This window comes from Dryobates pubescens, chromosome 6 (genome assembly GCF_014839835.1).
Source record: "Dryobates pubescens isolate bDryPub1 chromosome 6, bDryPub1.pri, whole genome shotgun sequence".
Taxonomy (NCBI): Eukaryota; Metazoa; Chordata; class Aves; order Piciformes; family Picidae; genus Dryobates; species Dryobates pubescens.
In genome coordinates this window covers 30,719,550-30,733,091 of record NC_071617.1, presented here as the reverse complement: position 1 = coordinate 30,733,091, position 13,542 = coordinate 30,719,550, and the positions used below count along the sequence as shown (strand labels likewise).

General features: G+C 48.0%; 1 protein-coding gene across 1 annotated transcript; it reads left to right on the top strand.

Annotated features, from left to right (window-relative positions):
- Window positions 1–1,261: 1,261 nt before the first annotated feature.
- On the top strand, window positions 1,262–8,441 carry RHOU (ras homolog family member U). Its single transcript, XM_054162254.1, has 3 exons — window positions 1,262–1,682; window positions 2,430–2,488; window positions 5,460–8,441. The coding sequence occupies exons 1-3, from the start codon at window positions 1,349–1,351 to the stop codon at window positions 5,913–5,915; spliced, it is 849 nt and encodes a 282-aa protein (XP_054018229.1). The 5' UTR covers window positions 1,262–1,348; the 3' UTR covers window positions 5,916–8,441.
- Window positions 8,442–13,542: the final 5,101 nt, after the last annotated feature.

The following is a 13,542-nucleotide window of genomic DNA, read 5'->3' as shown; positions in this document are numbered from 1 at the left end:
TGGGAAAGTAAGCAAAGCTTTACCAAGTGCTTATTTCCATAAGCATGAGCCTTAGCACAGCCTTTGGTAGTCAGACCACACAGCTCTTGGGTTTGTAGAAGATGACAGCTCTGTAAGCTTGACATTCCCAGCTCCTCCAGTGAGCATGCAACAGGAAGTTGGGGTATGACACAGAGCTGTAGCATGTGTTGCAGTATGAAACCACCTGCATCACTTGGCTTTCCATTTCTGTAAGGGAAATGGGGAAACAGCACTCCAGGTCACACAAAGAACTCATGATGGTGAAAACGGCAAACTGAACTCCTGACTGCCACAGACTTACCAGCACTGATCTGGGTGTGCTGTTTAAGAGACTTGTACTTGCTATCCGCAAAATGAGGTTGCTAACCTCCACATCCCAGATTCTCCAGGTGGCATCATTGATGTTTGTACAATGCTGTTAAGGTCCCCAGAAGAAATGTGTGAATAATACTTCAATTTTAGGGCAACACCAAATGTCTCAGCAGCCTTTAATTTTGTGTGCTCAGCTGCATAACTTTCCATTGGTGACATTTCAACGGAGCTAAAAATGTAGCTCTCCCTTTCCCACAGCGCAAGGCCCAGTTTCCCCCCACCCCCGGCCTCCAGGTGGGAGTTTACTGAGCGCCCACTGTCTCTGCAGGCAGTCTATCCGTCGAGACTCAAGAGTGCTCCGGCCTTTGTAAGTCCTCTCGACCTCACGACATCGAGGCGCTCGAGGGTCCCAAACCTCTAATGACCCGAAGGTACTGGGGGGCGGCTCGCGCCGGAGCCCCCCCGCCGCTGCCAAGACCTGTAGCAAGCAGCTTTTGGGCCGGCGGGCGGCAGGAAGAGCGGTGGGCAGGGCAAGGAAGGGAGCTGCTCGCTACCGCGCTGCGCGGCAGGACCGATGAGGGGCGCGCGCCCCATGCCTGCCGCGGGCCCGCCTGCCCGCCGCCGCTGGGGCGGACGGCGCGGGGCGCTGTGGCGCCGCCTGCCGGGCCGGGTCGGGCCGTGCGGCGCCGGCTCCTCCCCGCCTGGCGCTATGTCACGCGGAGGCGCGGATCTGGCGGGTGGGACTCGGTAGCGTGGGGCGAGGCGAGCTCAGCGTAGCCGCGATCTCGCCACCGCTTGTTCGGGGAGCCGCCACCTGCTCGGGGAGCCGCCGTCTATCGCCTGCGCCCGGGGAGAGCCAACGGCACCGGGGCTGGCTTCGCGGCGGTCGCGACGCGCTTGCTGGCCCGCCGAGGCCCCGCACCGCCCGTCCGCCGCTGCGCCCCGCCGCTCCCCGGCCGGCGGCCCCGGGCCGCGCGCCGCCCCACGGCCGGCGGGGCTCTGCGTCGCCGCGCGGATGCCGCCGCAGCAGGAGGGCGAGGCGGGATACATCAGCAAGCCGGTGCCGGGTGGCTGCGAGGTGCCGCCGGTGCCTCCGCGCAGGGTACGCAGCGGCCGGGCGGCGGCGGCGCTGGGGGTGGCGCTGGGCGGCCGCTGCCGGGCAGCGGGGGCCGGAGCCGCCGTGGGGGCCGGAGCCGGGGCCGGAGCTGGAGCGGGGACCGAGCCGCGGCGCAGCATCAAGTGCGTGCTGGTGGGGGACGGCGCCGTGGGGAAGACCAGCCTGGTGGTGAGCTACACCACCAACGGGTACCCCACCGAGTACATCCCAACCGCCTTCGACAATTTCTCCGGTAAGGGCTGGGGGCGGCCGCAGAGACTGGGGTGGCGTGAAGGTCTTCTGCTGCCGCGGGGAGCGGCGTGGGTCCCGCCTGTGCCTCACCGCCGGGGACGTGTCTGGGCTGTTCGGGGCGAAGGATGTCTAGCGTCGGTTATTTCATTATTTAGTTTTGGGGGGCAGGACTGGCATTTGTTAACTTCCATCACGGCCAGTAGCCCCGGCTCAGCTCCCCAGGCTGGCGGCTGGCAGCTGGCCGTGCGGCCATAGCCGGGCTTTAATCGTGAACTCTCCGGTCTAAAAGATTTTGGCCAGATGGGAAGCGCCTAAAAGGAAAGCCTAAAGGCTTGCCTTTTCTCCTCACTGCAAAGGGCGAGGTTCTGTGCTTGCTCTCTGCTTCAGCGGGGGTCATTTTGGCTCCCAGGCACATTCAAGCTGTACAGGAGGATAATAAAATAAACCCTTTGTAGCAGAAAAACGACCTGGACGCCTAGGCTTGCTCTCCCCGCTGCCAGCCGAGAGTTCGTTCAGTCACTGCCTACCTTATCTCCTGCAGTGAAAGGAATCGGAAAGCCTTAAAGTGCCCAAGTCTTAGTGGTAGACACCCAGCTCTGCTTAAATTGTTAAATCTAAACTAATTTGAGAAAATACTGTAGGATGACAAATATTCTTCTTTTCCTTATTCATTTTTTTTCTTTAATGGAAAACGTGTAAAGTTGGACTCACCACACTTTCCCCCCTCCCTCCTCCTTTCTCTTTAAAGCTGTCGTGTCTGTCGATGGCAAGCCGGTGAGACTTCAGCTCTGCGACACAGCTGGTCAGGTCAGTGAAGCCACTTACTTGATTTAAGTGACAGCGGGAGGGGAGAAGTTGTTGTGCAAAGTAGTCCTGCTAATGACTTCATGGATTTGAAAGGGCTCCCAGTGTTTGATCGTCTTACTAAACTGCTATCGTTTTCACTGCTGCTTAACCCACTGCTTCTCCCAGTGTCTGTTGAAGGGTGAGGGACCAGTGCCCCCATAGAGGGACTGGGCGTAGGCGGCTGCTGCTCTGCTTAGCCTGACTAGAAAGGTTGAATATATTGGGAATTCAAGGGCCACCAGAGTTTTTCTTTTGAGTGGTTGGGGTATATGCATGCAAAAGATCTGTGGCTGTAGGTGTCTGGAGATAGAGACTTGGTTTTGAAAGGTGGAAGCTTAAGGAAAAAAAAAGTTTTACTGGGTGTTGTCTGTCAAAGCTTCATATTTGCCATTCCCACCTCCTTAAAAAACTGCTGCTCCAAAGCCAGGTTTTGTTGTAATCTTAAGTCCTGAAGAGTTGAGGGTGGCTGATGCCTCTCAGGTCCAGATTTGCCTGATATAAAAAAGAACTCATTACTTACCACCTTGTCTTTTCTCAAGTCCCTGGTTTGTACCATCCTGTGCAGTGTGCAACACTGCTTGCCAGGAGATGAGTCTCGATAGCCAAAAGTGTTTTGCTACCTATCTGGCATTTGAAGGAATTTATGTTCCTGCACATCTTTATGGATCTAGGTCTTCACCAAAACGGTGCTGAAAAATCTCAGTGGCCTTAACATACAAACCTATTTAGGTAAGTTGTAACTGGGTGCCCTACTTAGGAAAAGGGTTTGAAGGGCTGTGCAGTCCTAGACAGCAGCTCCCGTGTGCTCTACAAACCAAAGATGAAATCTTACAAAGAGCTTTCAGTGGATAGTGTTACAAAGTAAAGGATCAAAATCATCCCAAGATTGTGTTTTCTGCTGAAGAGACAGGGTGGTACTACAACAGCCTTGGCTGTGCATGTTCATATGCAGAGTCTGGCAGGTTGGGTGAGAGCCTGTGGACAGGCAGTGCTTGTGGAAATGCAGACAAATTCTGCAGGAAAGATGGGCAGGCCCAGTCACCTTTTGCCTTCAGTACCATTCATAGTTAGGGTGTTTGCTCTGGATGTCCAAATGCAGCTGGAATGGATAGAATCACTGCCTTAAAAAAATGAAAGGGTTATGTAAACTGACAGAAGTCATCCTGAATAAAAGGTACCTAGCAGGATACCTTGGTAAAACTGCTGCAATGATGACATGGCTGCTGAAGTCTACAGCTTAAAAAGCACTCTAGGCAGAGGGAAATTATGTTTCAGCATCATCAGCCCAAAGAGGTGTAGCATCCCAGCAGGTCGTACACCTACCCCTGAAACTGCAGGAGTGTCCTTGGGGTGTATAGGGCACTATTTCTTGGTGGAAACCCTTAAGATCTGGGTTTGGCTTTCAAAACCAGTAAATTGAGCCCTTTTGAGGTTTCTCACGTAGCAAGAAGAGGCAATTACATGGCAAGATGCCTTTCTGTAAACACCCTTGTCGTTCAGAGCCGCGTCTCAGTAAATGCAATGTTTCTCTCAAACCAAATGGTGAGAGCTTGGTTTCCTCTGAGGCTTAATCTGAGAACCAAGAGAGCTAATGAAGCTTGCTTTCTTGACTCGTTTTATAAATCACTGTCTCTCTTGGAGATATTGCTGGAAGAAATTCATTTGAGCGGAACAAGGCTTCTGAGGCTTCCAGGGAGCTTTAAACTGAGCCTCCAGAGGCTTTAAAGCAAAATTTCAGATTGCAAAAATTAACATGGAACTTGCAATTTATCACTAAATTGCTGGTACCAGAGAGATTTTTCAGCGCTCTGTGTTCTTTGCACTTTCATTTCAGAGCTTTTGAGAACATGGTCTGTTTTAATTAAAATGTCAGTGCCACTGAGGCAAATCCTACCTGTTCAGGCTGCTAGTGTTACCCTGCTTTTATCCTGCTGTCAGCATAAAAGCAGCCAGCCTGGAGTTAACCCTTGCTTCTCGCTGCATTCTTCGTTGAGGATCAGCATGCCTTTGTTACCATGAAGTGTTTGGCTTTCTTGTGGCTAGTTCCTGACGCTGAAAAGGGGCCGTGATTTGCTGAAGTTTGTGCTAAAACAGGGAGTGGAAGAAGAGAAAAAAAAAGTAGCACTGGGAGGCCTGTTTGCAGTTTGTTTGATGTGGCATGGGTGGGAGGGAAAGGTAAAGCTCTTACTCTATGCCACTGGCATGTTAAGCCTGCACATTGTGCGTCATTATTGCTGCCATCAAACTTAAATCCTTGGGCACAATGGCAGGGAAATTATTTCCATATCCTGTAGGATGTTAAGTAGTCACCGGTTTAAAAGCCGATTACAGGAAAGGTAGGATTCCAGGAAAGGTAACCTGGCTGCTGCTTATCAGCTTCACTCTTGTCCATACCTGGAGGTAGAGCAGAGCAGCTTTGAGGTACACGGGGGCTCCTCATCAGAGTGGCACACCGACTCACCCTTGTAAGAAGTTTGACTGTAAAAAATACCTTCTCCCTCCAGTTTTTGGCTTTGTTGCTTGTGTGCTGTAACCTGCTTCCCGCCGCATTGCTCTCATGCTAAAACACGGCAGAGGGCCTGTGTAAAAATTGCAAAGGAAATATTTAAGCACTCAAAACAAGCTGTGGCATTAGTCAGAAAATCTCAGCTACACGGGGAAGCCACCACCTTTGGCCTGCATGCCTGACGGTGGCAGAGTGCCTGCTGGCTAGCAGCCATGCAGGGTGAAACCTCAGGCTGGGTTCAGGTGACCTTTACTCCTAATACTGTGTTAAGTGCTGATGTCTGGGTGCCCCCGAGGAGGGGAGAAGCAGGTGATCCTCAGCTTCCCCAAAGGTCTGTGGCAGGCCAGAGCTGGGAATACATCAGGGTGTCCTCCAGGGCTGACGTGCGCTTTCTGTTGGGTGCTAACCTAATTTTGTTCTGTGCAGGATGAATTCGACAAGCTCAGGCCTCTGTGCTACACCAACACGGACATCTTCTTGCTATGCTTCAGTGTGGTGAGCCCTTCGTCCTTCCAGAATGTGAATGAGAAGTGGGTTCCTGAAATCCGATGCCACTGCCCTAAGGCACCTATTATCCTGGTTGGGACACAGTCGGACCTCCGGGAGGATGTCAAAGTTCTCATCGAGCTGGACAAGTGCAAAGAAAAGCCAGTCTCGGAGGAGGCCGCGAAGCTCTGTGCTGAGGAAATAAAAGCTGCGTCCTACATCGAGTGCTCTGCTTTGACTCAGAAAAACCTCAAGGAGGTCTTTGATGCCGCCATTGTGGCTGGTATTCAGTACTCAGATACCCAGCAGCAACCAAAGAAATCCAAGTGTAGGACTCCAGACAAGATGAAAAACCTCTCTAAATCGTGGTGGAAAAAATACTGCTGTTTTGTATAGGGGTTGCAAGGACCTGAGTACTGCTCTGAGGAAATGAAATAGAGGCTATATTAGCTGAAATCTCATTCTATGTCGTCTTGAGTGTATAGTTTAGATTTGTATGTATCTGTATATGTTGCTACTGGATTATCTTGGTTGCCCTTTTGAGGGTGGCAGAAGGATTCTTAGTTAAATAATTGCTATAAATCAGATTTGGCATCCAGTTTTGTGACTGAAACCTCTTATTAAGGAAGAAGAGCACCATGTGTCTGCAAGGGTGGAAAGATTTGTCCAAAGGATTCGACTTTTGTGTTGTGTGTGTGATGGGGAGGAGCACACCAGAGGCCTTTGCTGCCAGGGAATCGCAGGAGAAACACATGAGCAATGGCAGAAATGTAGAGCTCTGCACATGGGTGATCAAAGGGAAAAATAATACTGTGCCTCCTAACTGACATTTGTAGCTTTAAAACCCACTCCTGCCCTCTTCATGTCTTCCCAAGTCAAGGCTTATTGGGATTGCTTTAAAAAGGGTATGTGAGAGATGTAATCTATATGCAAATGCCATGGTTGGAAAGGTCATGAATATACCTTCAGCATGCAGTGTGGGACCCTAGTCCCTTAGGGAGCTGACATCTTGTTTGTCACTTTTTGACTTCGTTAAAGTCTTTCTGTCCTCCTTCCCCAGTCCCTCCCAGGAAGCCGAGTGGAAGCCCAAGAACATGACCAAGCTTTAACTCGCTACCTCGAGCAGTGGTGATTTCCTCTGTATTTTTGCAGACATGACGACAGTTCATCTATTTCAACTGAAAGGAATGTAAATCCTGTTGTGTTGGGTTTTTTCTCATTTTTAAAAGTATTTTATTTTGGAGAGATGTAACATATACCCATGCAGCACCATGTAAACTGCATCTGGTTTTAAGTCTACGGCCAAGAATTTCAAGTTGCTCCTCCTTACCTTTGAAGGCTGCTACAAATAAATCAGGCAGATCAAGATACATAGCAAACTGGACTCTAGAAAACTTAGGCTGCTGTGTCCTCTTTACAATGCTGTTTTCAACCAAGTTAATGTTTCCCTTCTAAAGACAACAGTTGCTTGTGGTTGAATATTGCCCAAGCTTATACCACCCATTGGCTCAGGCCACCCTGGAAATTTAACTGTTAATGTCTTTTTCCCAGATCAGTCCAGTGAATTTACTGAAATGTGCCTAAAATGTAGCTGAATGATCAGCACAGCACGGAGTTGAGAGTGACCTGTTCTCTAACTAAATCTGACCACTTAAACCAAGCCTAATTTCAGTCCCACTGAGTCTGAGAGACCTGTGGGATAATATGACTCTGCAAAAAATCAGCATTTTAACTTACTTTGCAGAGAACATTTAACTTGTGCTGCCTGTGTGTCAGCCTTTTTATGGCTGTAGATATTTCAATTTCAGATCATTTTAAATTTATTTTTTCCCTGCAGCCACAGCCTCGAAGTGACCTTTTTCATAGTCTTAAATTAAATTGCAGTAACAGAAAACTGGTACCTTTTTCTTTTTTTCTCACCAGAAATGCATCAGTGCCTGATGTAAAGAACTGTGGAAGCCAGTTGATAAAGGTGACCACAGTTTAACTTCTGTCCCATTAAAGAAAATGACACTATGTAAATGGATTCTGGGTTGTATTGGCATGGCCTCCACAAGCAGTACTTTTTCCTTCTCTACAGTGAAATGAGTGCAGAATGGTAATGTTCCACTACTTGAAAATGGGATGAAATCTTTACCTAGGGGGCCTGATTCAATAAAAATTTGTTGGATCCTGCACTGGAACAGCCTGGAAAAAGAGTTTCCACAGCACAGAAGCTGGATATATTTAACTTGGTTGCATCTGGTTGGTAATGGTTTAATGTTTACTGGTCATGAAGTTCACATCTGAGCCTTTATATTTCATACTTGAATGTTTGACAGGATTTCAGATATGCAGTCATACAGTCATCTTGGAGAAAAACATAAAGCTGGATTTCTCTTGGGTGCTTTGCTTCTCTGTAAAATGGTCTCAATCAATCAAAAATGTGGGTTTGGGAGGAGACAGGCTTGAACCTGAGCAGCTTCCATTTGCAAAAATAACAAAATTTCTTTTGCAAGATCATAGTGCTTTGTATTATGCCATACTGGAAGCAGTAGGTTATATTTTATAAGCAGCCTGTTCCATAGTCTGGAGTAGTATTACTTTTAAATGTAGCCATCTGTGACTTTCTGAAAATGTGATGTATATACAAGTTGTTATAGCCCTTTACTAGGTATGTGTAAACTGAGGTCTAATAACTTTACAAATACTGCTCTACACAGGACTACACAGGGTCTAGGGTTTAGAAATAATACTTTAAAAAGCAACAGTATTTTATGAGCACAAGTGAGGGGGGCATGTCTCTATGTAGTCTATAATCTGATGTGCCTTATAAAACCCCCCCTTTCTTCTCTTTTCTAAGTGTGGGCTATATACTGAAAGAAATATTTCATCTAAGAATGATATAAATGAGGTATTTGGAAATAAATTTTGACCTGTGTACGTGTCTGCCTCTGCTGCCCACTTGGGGAGGCTGGAGGGCAGTTCCTGGCCAGGCTGTGCTCCCGGTGCCTCAGCAAAAGGCCTCAGGTTATGTAATACAGACTTCTTCCCTATGCTGCCTGTCCCCAGGAGACTGGGCTGGGTGAGAGGGGTGTGATGATGGGTTTGCCTCCCTGACAGCACAGCAGCCTCTTGCAGTGGCTCTGTTAGGTGTTTCACCTGCCATGCCTTGTGCTGCACATGTCCCACAGGAGCCAAGGGACGTTTCTGGAAGAGGAAAGCCCATTCCCTCTGCACCAAGAGTCTTGTCACCTTGGGACATGTGAGGCTTGAGGTTGTTCATGCCCAGCTCTTGGGTGGCCATTGCACAGAGGCCGCCTGCTCTTTCGTCTGCTGCCTTGGGACTGTGTTAGCTAAGTTGGGAGCAGCATCTAGACCCTCAGGCTTCCCTGAGGAGCCAGTGGTCCTGCTATGAAACCACTCTGGAGGAGCTTTGCTCTGGACCAAGGTTCGTAAGTTGTCACTGTTGAGTTTTTCTGGGAGATGAGTGGAGCAGGCCCACTGAGGTGGCATACTGGGATGCCTTCCCATGCTACCTGCTTCCTGGGTTGTAAGGTCAACGTATTTTCAACCTACACAAAGTAAAGAGATGGATGTGCTGTTCATTTTCCCAGTGTTTGGTTCCTCACTGAAACAAAGTCTTGGCTTCTTTTCTGCTTTGTTAATCAACATGCTGGGAACTGTTGTGGGGCTTGTTTACCTGGCCATGTCTGCAGCATGGTGATCCTGCCCAAGTGCATGACCTGCCAGCAGGCTTCTTTCTGGTGAGTTCCTGGTGTGGAACCACCACTGCCATAACTGGTGCCTTTGAAGAATCACTTTCACTGAGTATGTGTGCTTGGTGTGAAGTTAAGTTGTGCTCACAGGAGGCCAGGTCACCTACCTTTGCTTGGTGACTGCAGGAAAAGAGGCTCTGCAAGTTGAGAGCCCAGAGCCTGCCATTACCAAGTACTGGTGCAAACGTTGCTCTGCTACCTGTGGGGCATTACTTTTCTACTGCGGCAGGCTGCTCTGCTACACATCCTGACATCTGGACAGAGCTAAGGCAGTTCAGGTCATCCTTTACTCCTTTGTGCATGTGTGTGCTGCTGTGATCAAAAGGCTCCTTCAGCTCCCCTGCTTGAGATACTGGATGGGCTGGCAGCTGAGGCTGATAAGAGCATACTGAAGTAAGCCCCCTGCATGTAAGGTTTTCCAGGAATGCTGAAATCACTGCCACTTTGTGATGGATGGAAGTTCCTAAGACTGGATTTTGTTTTCTTTCATATGCTGGGGTTGTTCAGTCTGGAGAAGAGGAGGCTGAGAGAAGAGACCTCATTGCTCTCTTCACCTACCTGAAGGGAGGTTGGAGTGAGGAGGGGACAGCCTCTTCTCCTTGGTAGCAAGCAACAGGACTAGAGGAAATGGTTACAAGCTGCACCAGGGGAGGTTCAGGCTGGATTCTAGGAAATACTTCTTCAGAGAGTTACCAAACGTTGGAATGATCTGTCCAGGGCAGTGGTGGAGTCACCATCCCTGGAGGTGTTTAAGCAGTGTGTGGACTTGGTGCTTAGGAACATGGTTTACTGTTGACCCTTCAGTGCTGGGTCAAAGGTTGGACTGGATGATCTTTGAGATCTCTTCCAACCCAATGTTTTCTGTTATTCTGTGAAATGAAAGTGCCTAGGAAAAACTGGGCAGGGGGTGGGGTGGTGTTTTTTGTTGTTGGTGGTTTTTTTTCTTCAATGGGAAGAATGCAACCTTGACCATCTTTCCCTTTGTATATTGTGCATCAGACATACCTCTAGGGTATGATTGGGGGTTGATTAGAGCTGAGACATGGACAAATGTTATTTTTAGTAGAGGTGTCTCTAGAGAAACTTTTGTTTTCTTCCTAGACATCAGTTATTGACCACAGAGGGGAAAGTCTGCTGCAAGAGATGGTCTTTATGTATGACTGCATGTGGCTAACTAATGTCATCATATGTATGTTTAGAATATGAATATTGATGAAGCATGTGAGTGCCCTTAAAATTGAGCAACCTTTTTTAGCCAGATTTGGCAACAACGGAGGTTCTTGGAATCAATACGGCTGACCAATATGATCGGGTATTGATCCTTTATTGTTCCAGTATTGCAGGCCTATGGCTCAGGCCTATGGTGAAAGCATGGCACAGTAAAGCATGGAAAGAGAGGAGATAGGACAGGCAGGAAAAGAAGAAGAAGAGCGTAGCAAGGAAACTGCTACAATTTATATAACCTTGGTGTGCCTTGTTGGCATGGACTCATTGGTCCCCTATGAGTGACCACACATCACACTATTATAGATTATTGGTCCAACTACGGATGACACACGAGGTTTGTTGATGCAGGTGCATGTCCTGTTGTCCCGAGATAACTTGCTGTGTTTCTAGCTACCAGCGTCTTGTTTTAGTTACAGTGCTGCAGGCACAGCACTGTTTTGGCATACTGGTAGCTGGCTCTGCACTTACGCTGGGCATGGCCTACCACCATGTCAGGCTCCAGGCCTGCACTGCCAGATTGCTCACACCGCTTGTAGCTGGCATTCCCACAACCTTTCTGAGCTCTCGATGTGCTCAGAGATTTGTACCAAAGAGACCTCAGTTATCTTCTGCCTTTAGTGTTTGTCCTGGCACACAACAAAGTGGCAAGAGGGGGAAAGCAACTACTCAGGAAAGAGGGAGACGTTATAAATCTCAAGAACTATTGAAGTTTCTCCTAGGCAATGGGGAGTGACAGAATCTACTTTTACTTACTTCAGCCATAAGCAGATTAAAAGCCCAGTTAGAGAAATACAAGGGGGAACAAACACTCCCAGGGAGGGCTGTTAGACACAACAATATCACAGTCTGTTTGGGAAGTCTGGTAGTTGTGGGTAGCTGGAAGCTGGGAGGAAGTATCACTGCACTGCTCCTCAGGGAAAAATTACTATGTGTTTGCTTGGTTCTTACACTCTCTCCCCAAGCATCTGCACTGGTTAGGGACAGGATGTGGGATGAAGTGGACTTTTGGCATCAACCAGCATGGCTGTCCTAATATATTTAATGTTTTTGGAAGAGCAAGATGCATTTCAGGCCAACAGCAGGACCTCAAGCTTCAACAGGACCTTCTGAAGCTTTAGCTTCATGCATTGCAGGCAGCCAGTGGGAAGATGTAATGTGATGAGGGTTGTTAATTACTCATTTAGTGAAGTCCTCTATGATATAACCTGGGGAACAAGCAAGAGTGTAATTTTATCATCTGAAGCAGAGTATTCTTCAGTGTTGCTGACTTATTTCCCCACACTGGTTTAACACGTTAGAGAAATCAGTAATGTGTGCGCAAAAAGCATACAGCTCCAGCTTGAATCAGCTTTGTAAATTCAGCTATTTTTTTTAATTCAGAAAGGAAAATGTATCTAGAGGAGGAAGCATGAGGAGCAGCCCTGCTGACCTGCCGGACACTGCACCAATCTCCTGAGGAGCTTCTCTGGCCCCAGCGCAGACCAAGGAGACTTGCAGCAGACACCACTTCAGATGCTAGTGGTGGGTTCAAGAGCTTCCCCAGGCACCTGTTATTCTTTAGGTCTGTACTTTTAGGTCAGATCCTGATCTTATTATTTGGAGGCAAAAGAAGAATCATTTCACCAAGTTTAGCAGAGTCGCAGACCTGTAAAGCTTAATGTAGCCTGAAAAAAAGACATAAGGAGGAACCCCTGTCAAGCCTCTGGAGTTGCAGGTGTGCTTGTAATAATTATTGTCTCTGTATGTCTTCTTCCCTCTGCCTTCACTGGGAGGGATGAATATTGATCCTCTATTGTGGTTGCTCAGAGTTTCACTACTCTTGGTGGTCCCCTAGGTCCAGCCCACCTATTTCAAGTCTGCTCTAAGTTTCTGTGTGTGAGCATTAACTACACAAAAGAGCTAGTTTCAGTGTCTGCCTCACAGAATCACATAGGAATCCTTTAGTTATTGTTCCTCAAAGGACAGGTTTAATCACTTGGATTATCCTAACCCAACACTTCTTGCAGATTATTTTGCCAGCCCTTTTAAAAAAGTGTGTTGTTGTTACCAATCTCCCTGTGCACTTCTCTGGCTTTTCTGACTCCTGGTCCACAATTTATTCAGTTAATTCCAAGCATCTTTTTTAAATCCTTCACTCTGGGATGGTGAATATAGCAGCAGTGGCCTAATGGGATCGGTGTGGATGGGATAAAAATGACGTAAGATAATGCAGCTTCCTTGTCCAGACAGCTGCTGATTTTCCTGTCTTGGTTATCATGGTGGGATGCCTCTGGCTCTGTGTGCTATGGGCCTTCTGTGACCACCTCGCCTATGTCTGTGATGCTGGTTCCCGTAGTGGTGCTGCTTGTTAATGATGGCAGCAAACGAGTTCCAGGAAAATGTGACTTTCACATTTCCATTTTAAGGTTGCTGAAGGGGTGAGAACTGCATGCATGGAGTCCTGTCCTGTCAGGCACTTGATTTTCCATGGTTCAGTGTGGGTAATAACACCGTGAAACAGCTGTACCACTTTCCCTTGCCTCACTACATCTCATAGGTTTTTTAGTGGAGGAAGGTCAAGCAACACTTATCTGAGGGCAGTGCTTGAACAATAGCCCCAACCCCCGCCCCAAGTCACCCTCTCTTTCCATGGCCACCTCTCCCCCTGCATTCCTCTCTCTATAGGCAGTTTTCTCACTTTTAATTCAAAACGGCATGTTGCCTGAAGCCTGGTGTTCAGCATTTTTCTGCTCCCTGTATCCTATTCTTCCATCTTTTAAGCTCTGTTATGGCCTTTCCACATTTTAATTACAAGCTCAGCAGGCTTTGGGCTTCCTTGTTCCTCAGAGCTGAGCAAAACCACTCCTTTTTCTTTTGCTTCATTTTCATAATCTCTTACAACCCACCTGGGTGAATCTGGGAAGAAGTCAGGCAGGGTATTACTGAGTAAAGACTAGAGATTGTGTGGTGATAGCAAAAGGGTAAAGTCTCTCCTGCTACTTGTTGGTGCAGTGGTGATAAGGCTGCACAGAACCCCAGCTTGTGGGGTGGCTGTTGAC

Bases quoted from the DNA above. Each gene is read 5' to 3' on its own strand.
- RHOU (XM_054162254.1), top strand. From the start codon at position 1,349: ATGCCGCCGCAGCAGGAGGGCGAGGCGGGATACATCAGCAAGCCGGTG. The intron at 1,683-2,429 runs GTAAGGGCTGGG...TTCTCTTTAAAG, and splicing joins CGCCTTCGACAATTTCTCCG to CTGTCGTGTCTGTCGATGGC. The intron at 2,489-5,459 runs GTCAGTGAAGCC...TGTTCTGTGCAG, and splicing joins TCTGCGACACAGCTGGTCAG to GATGAATTCGACAAGCTCAG.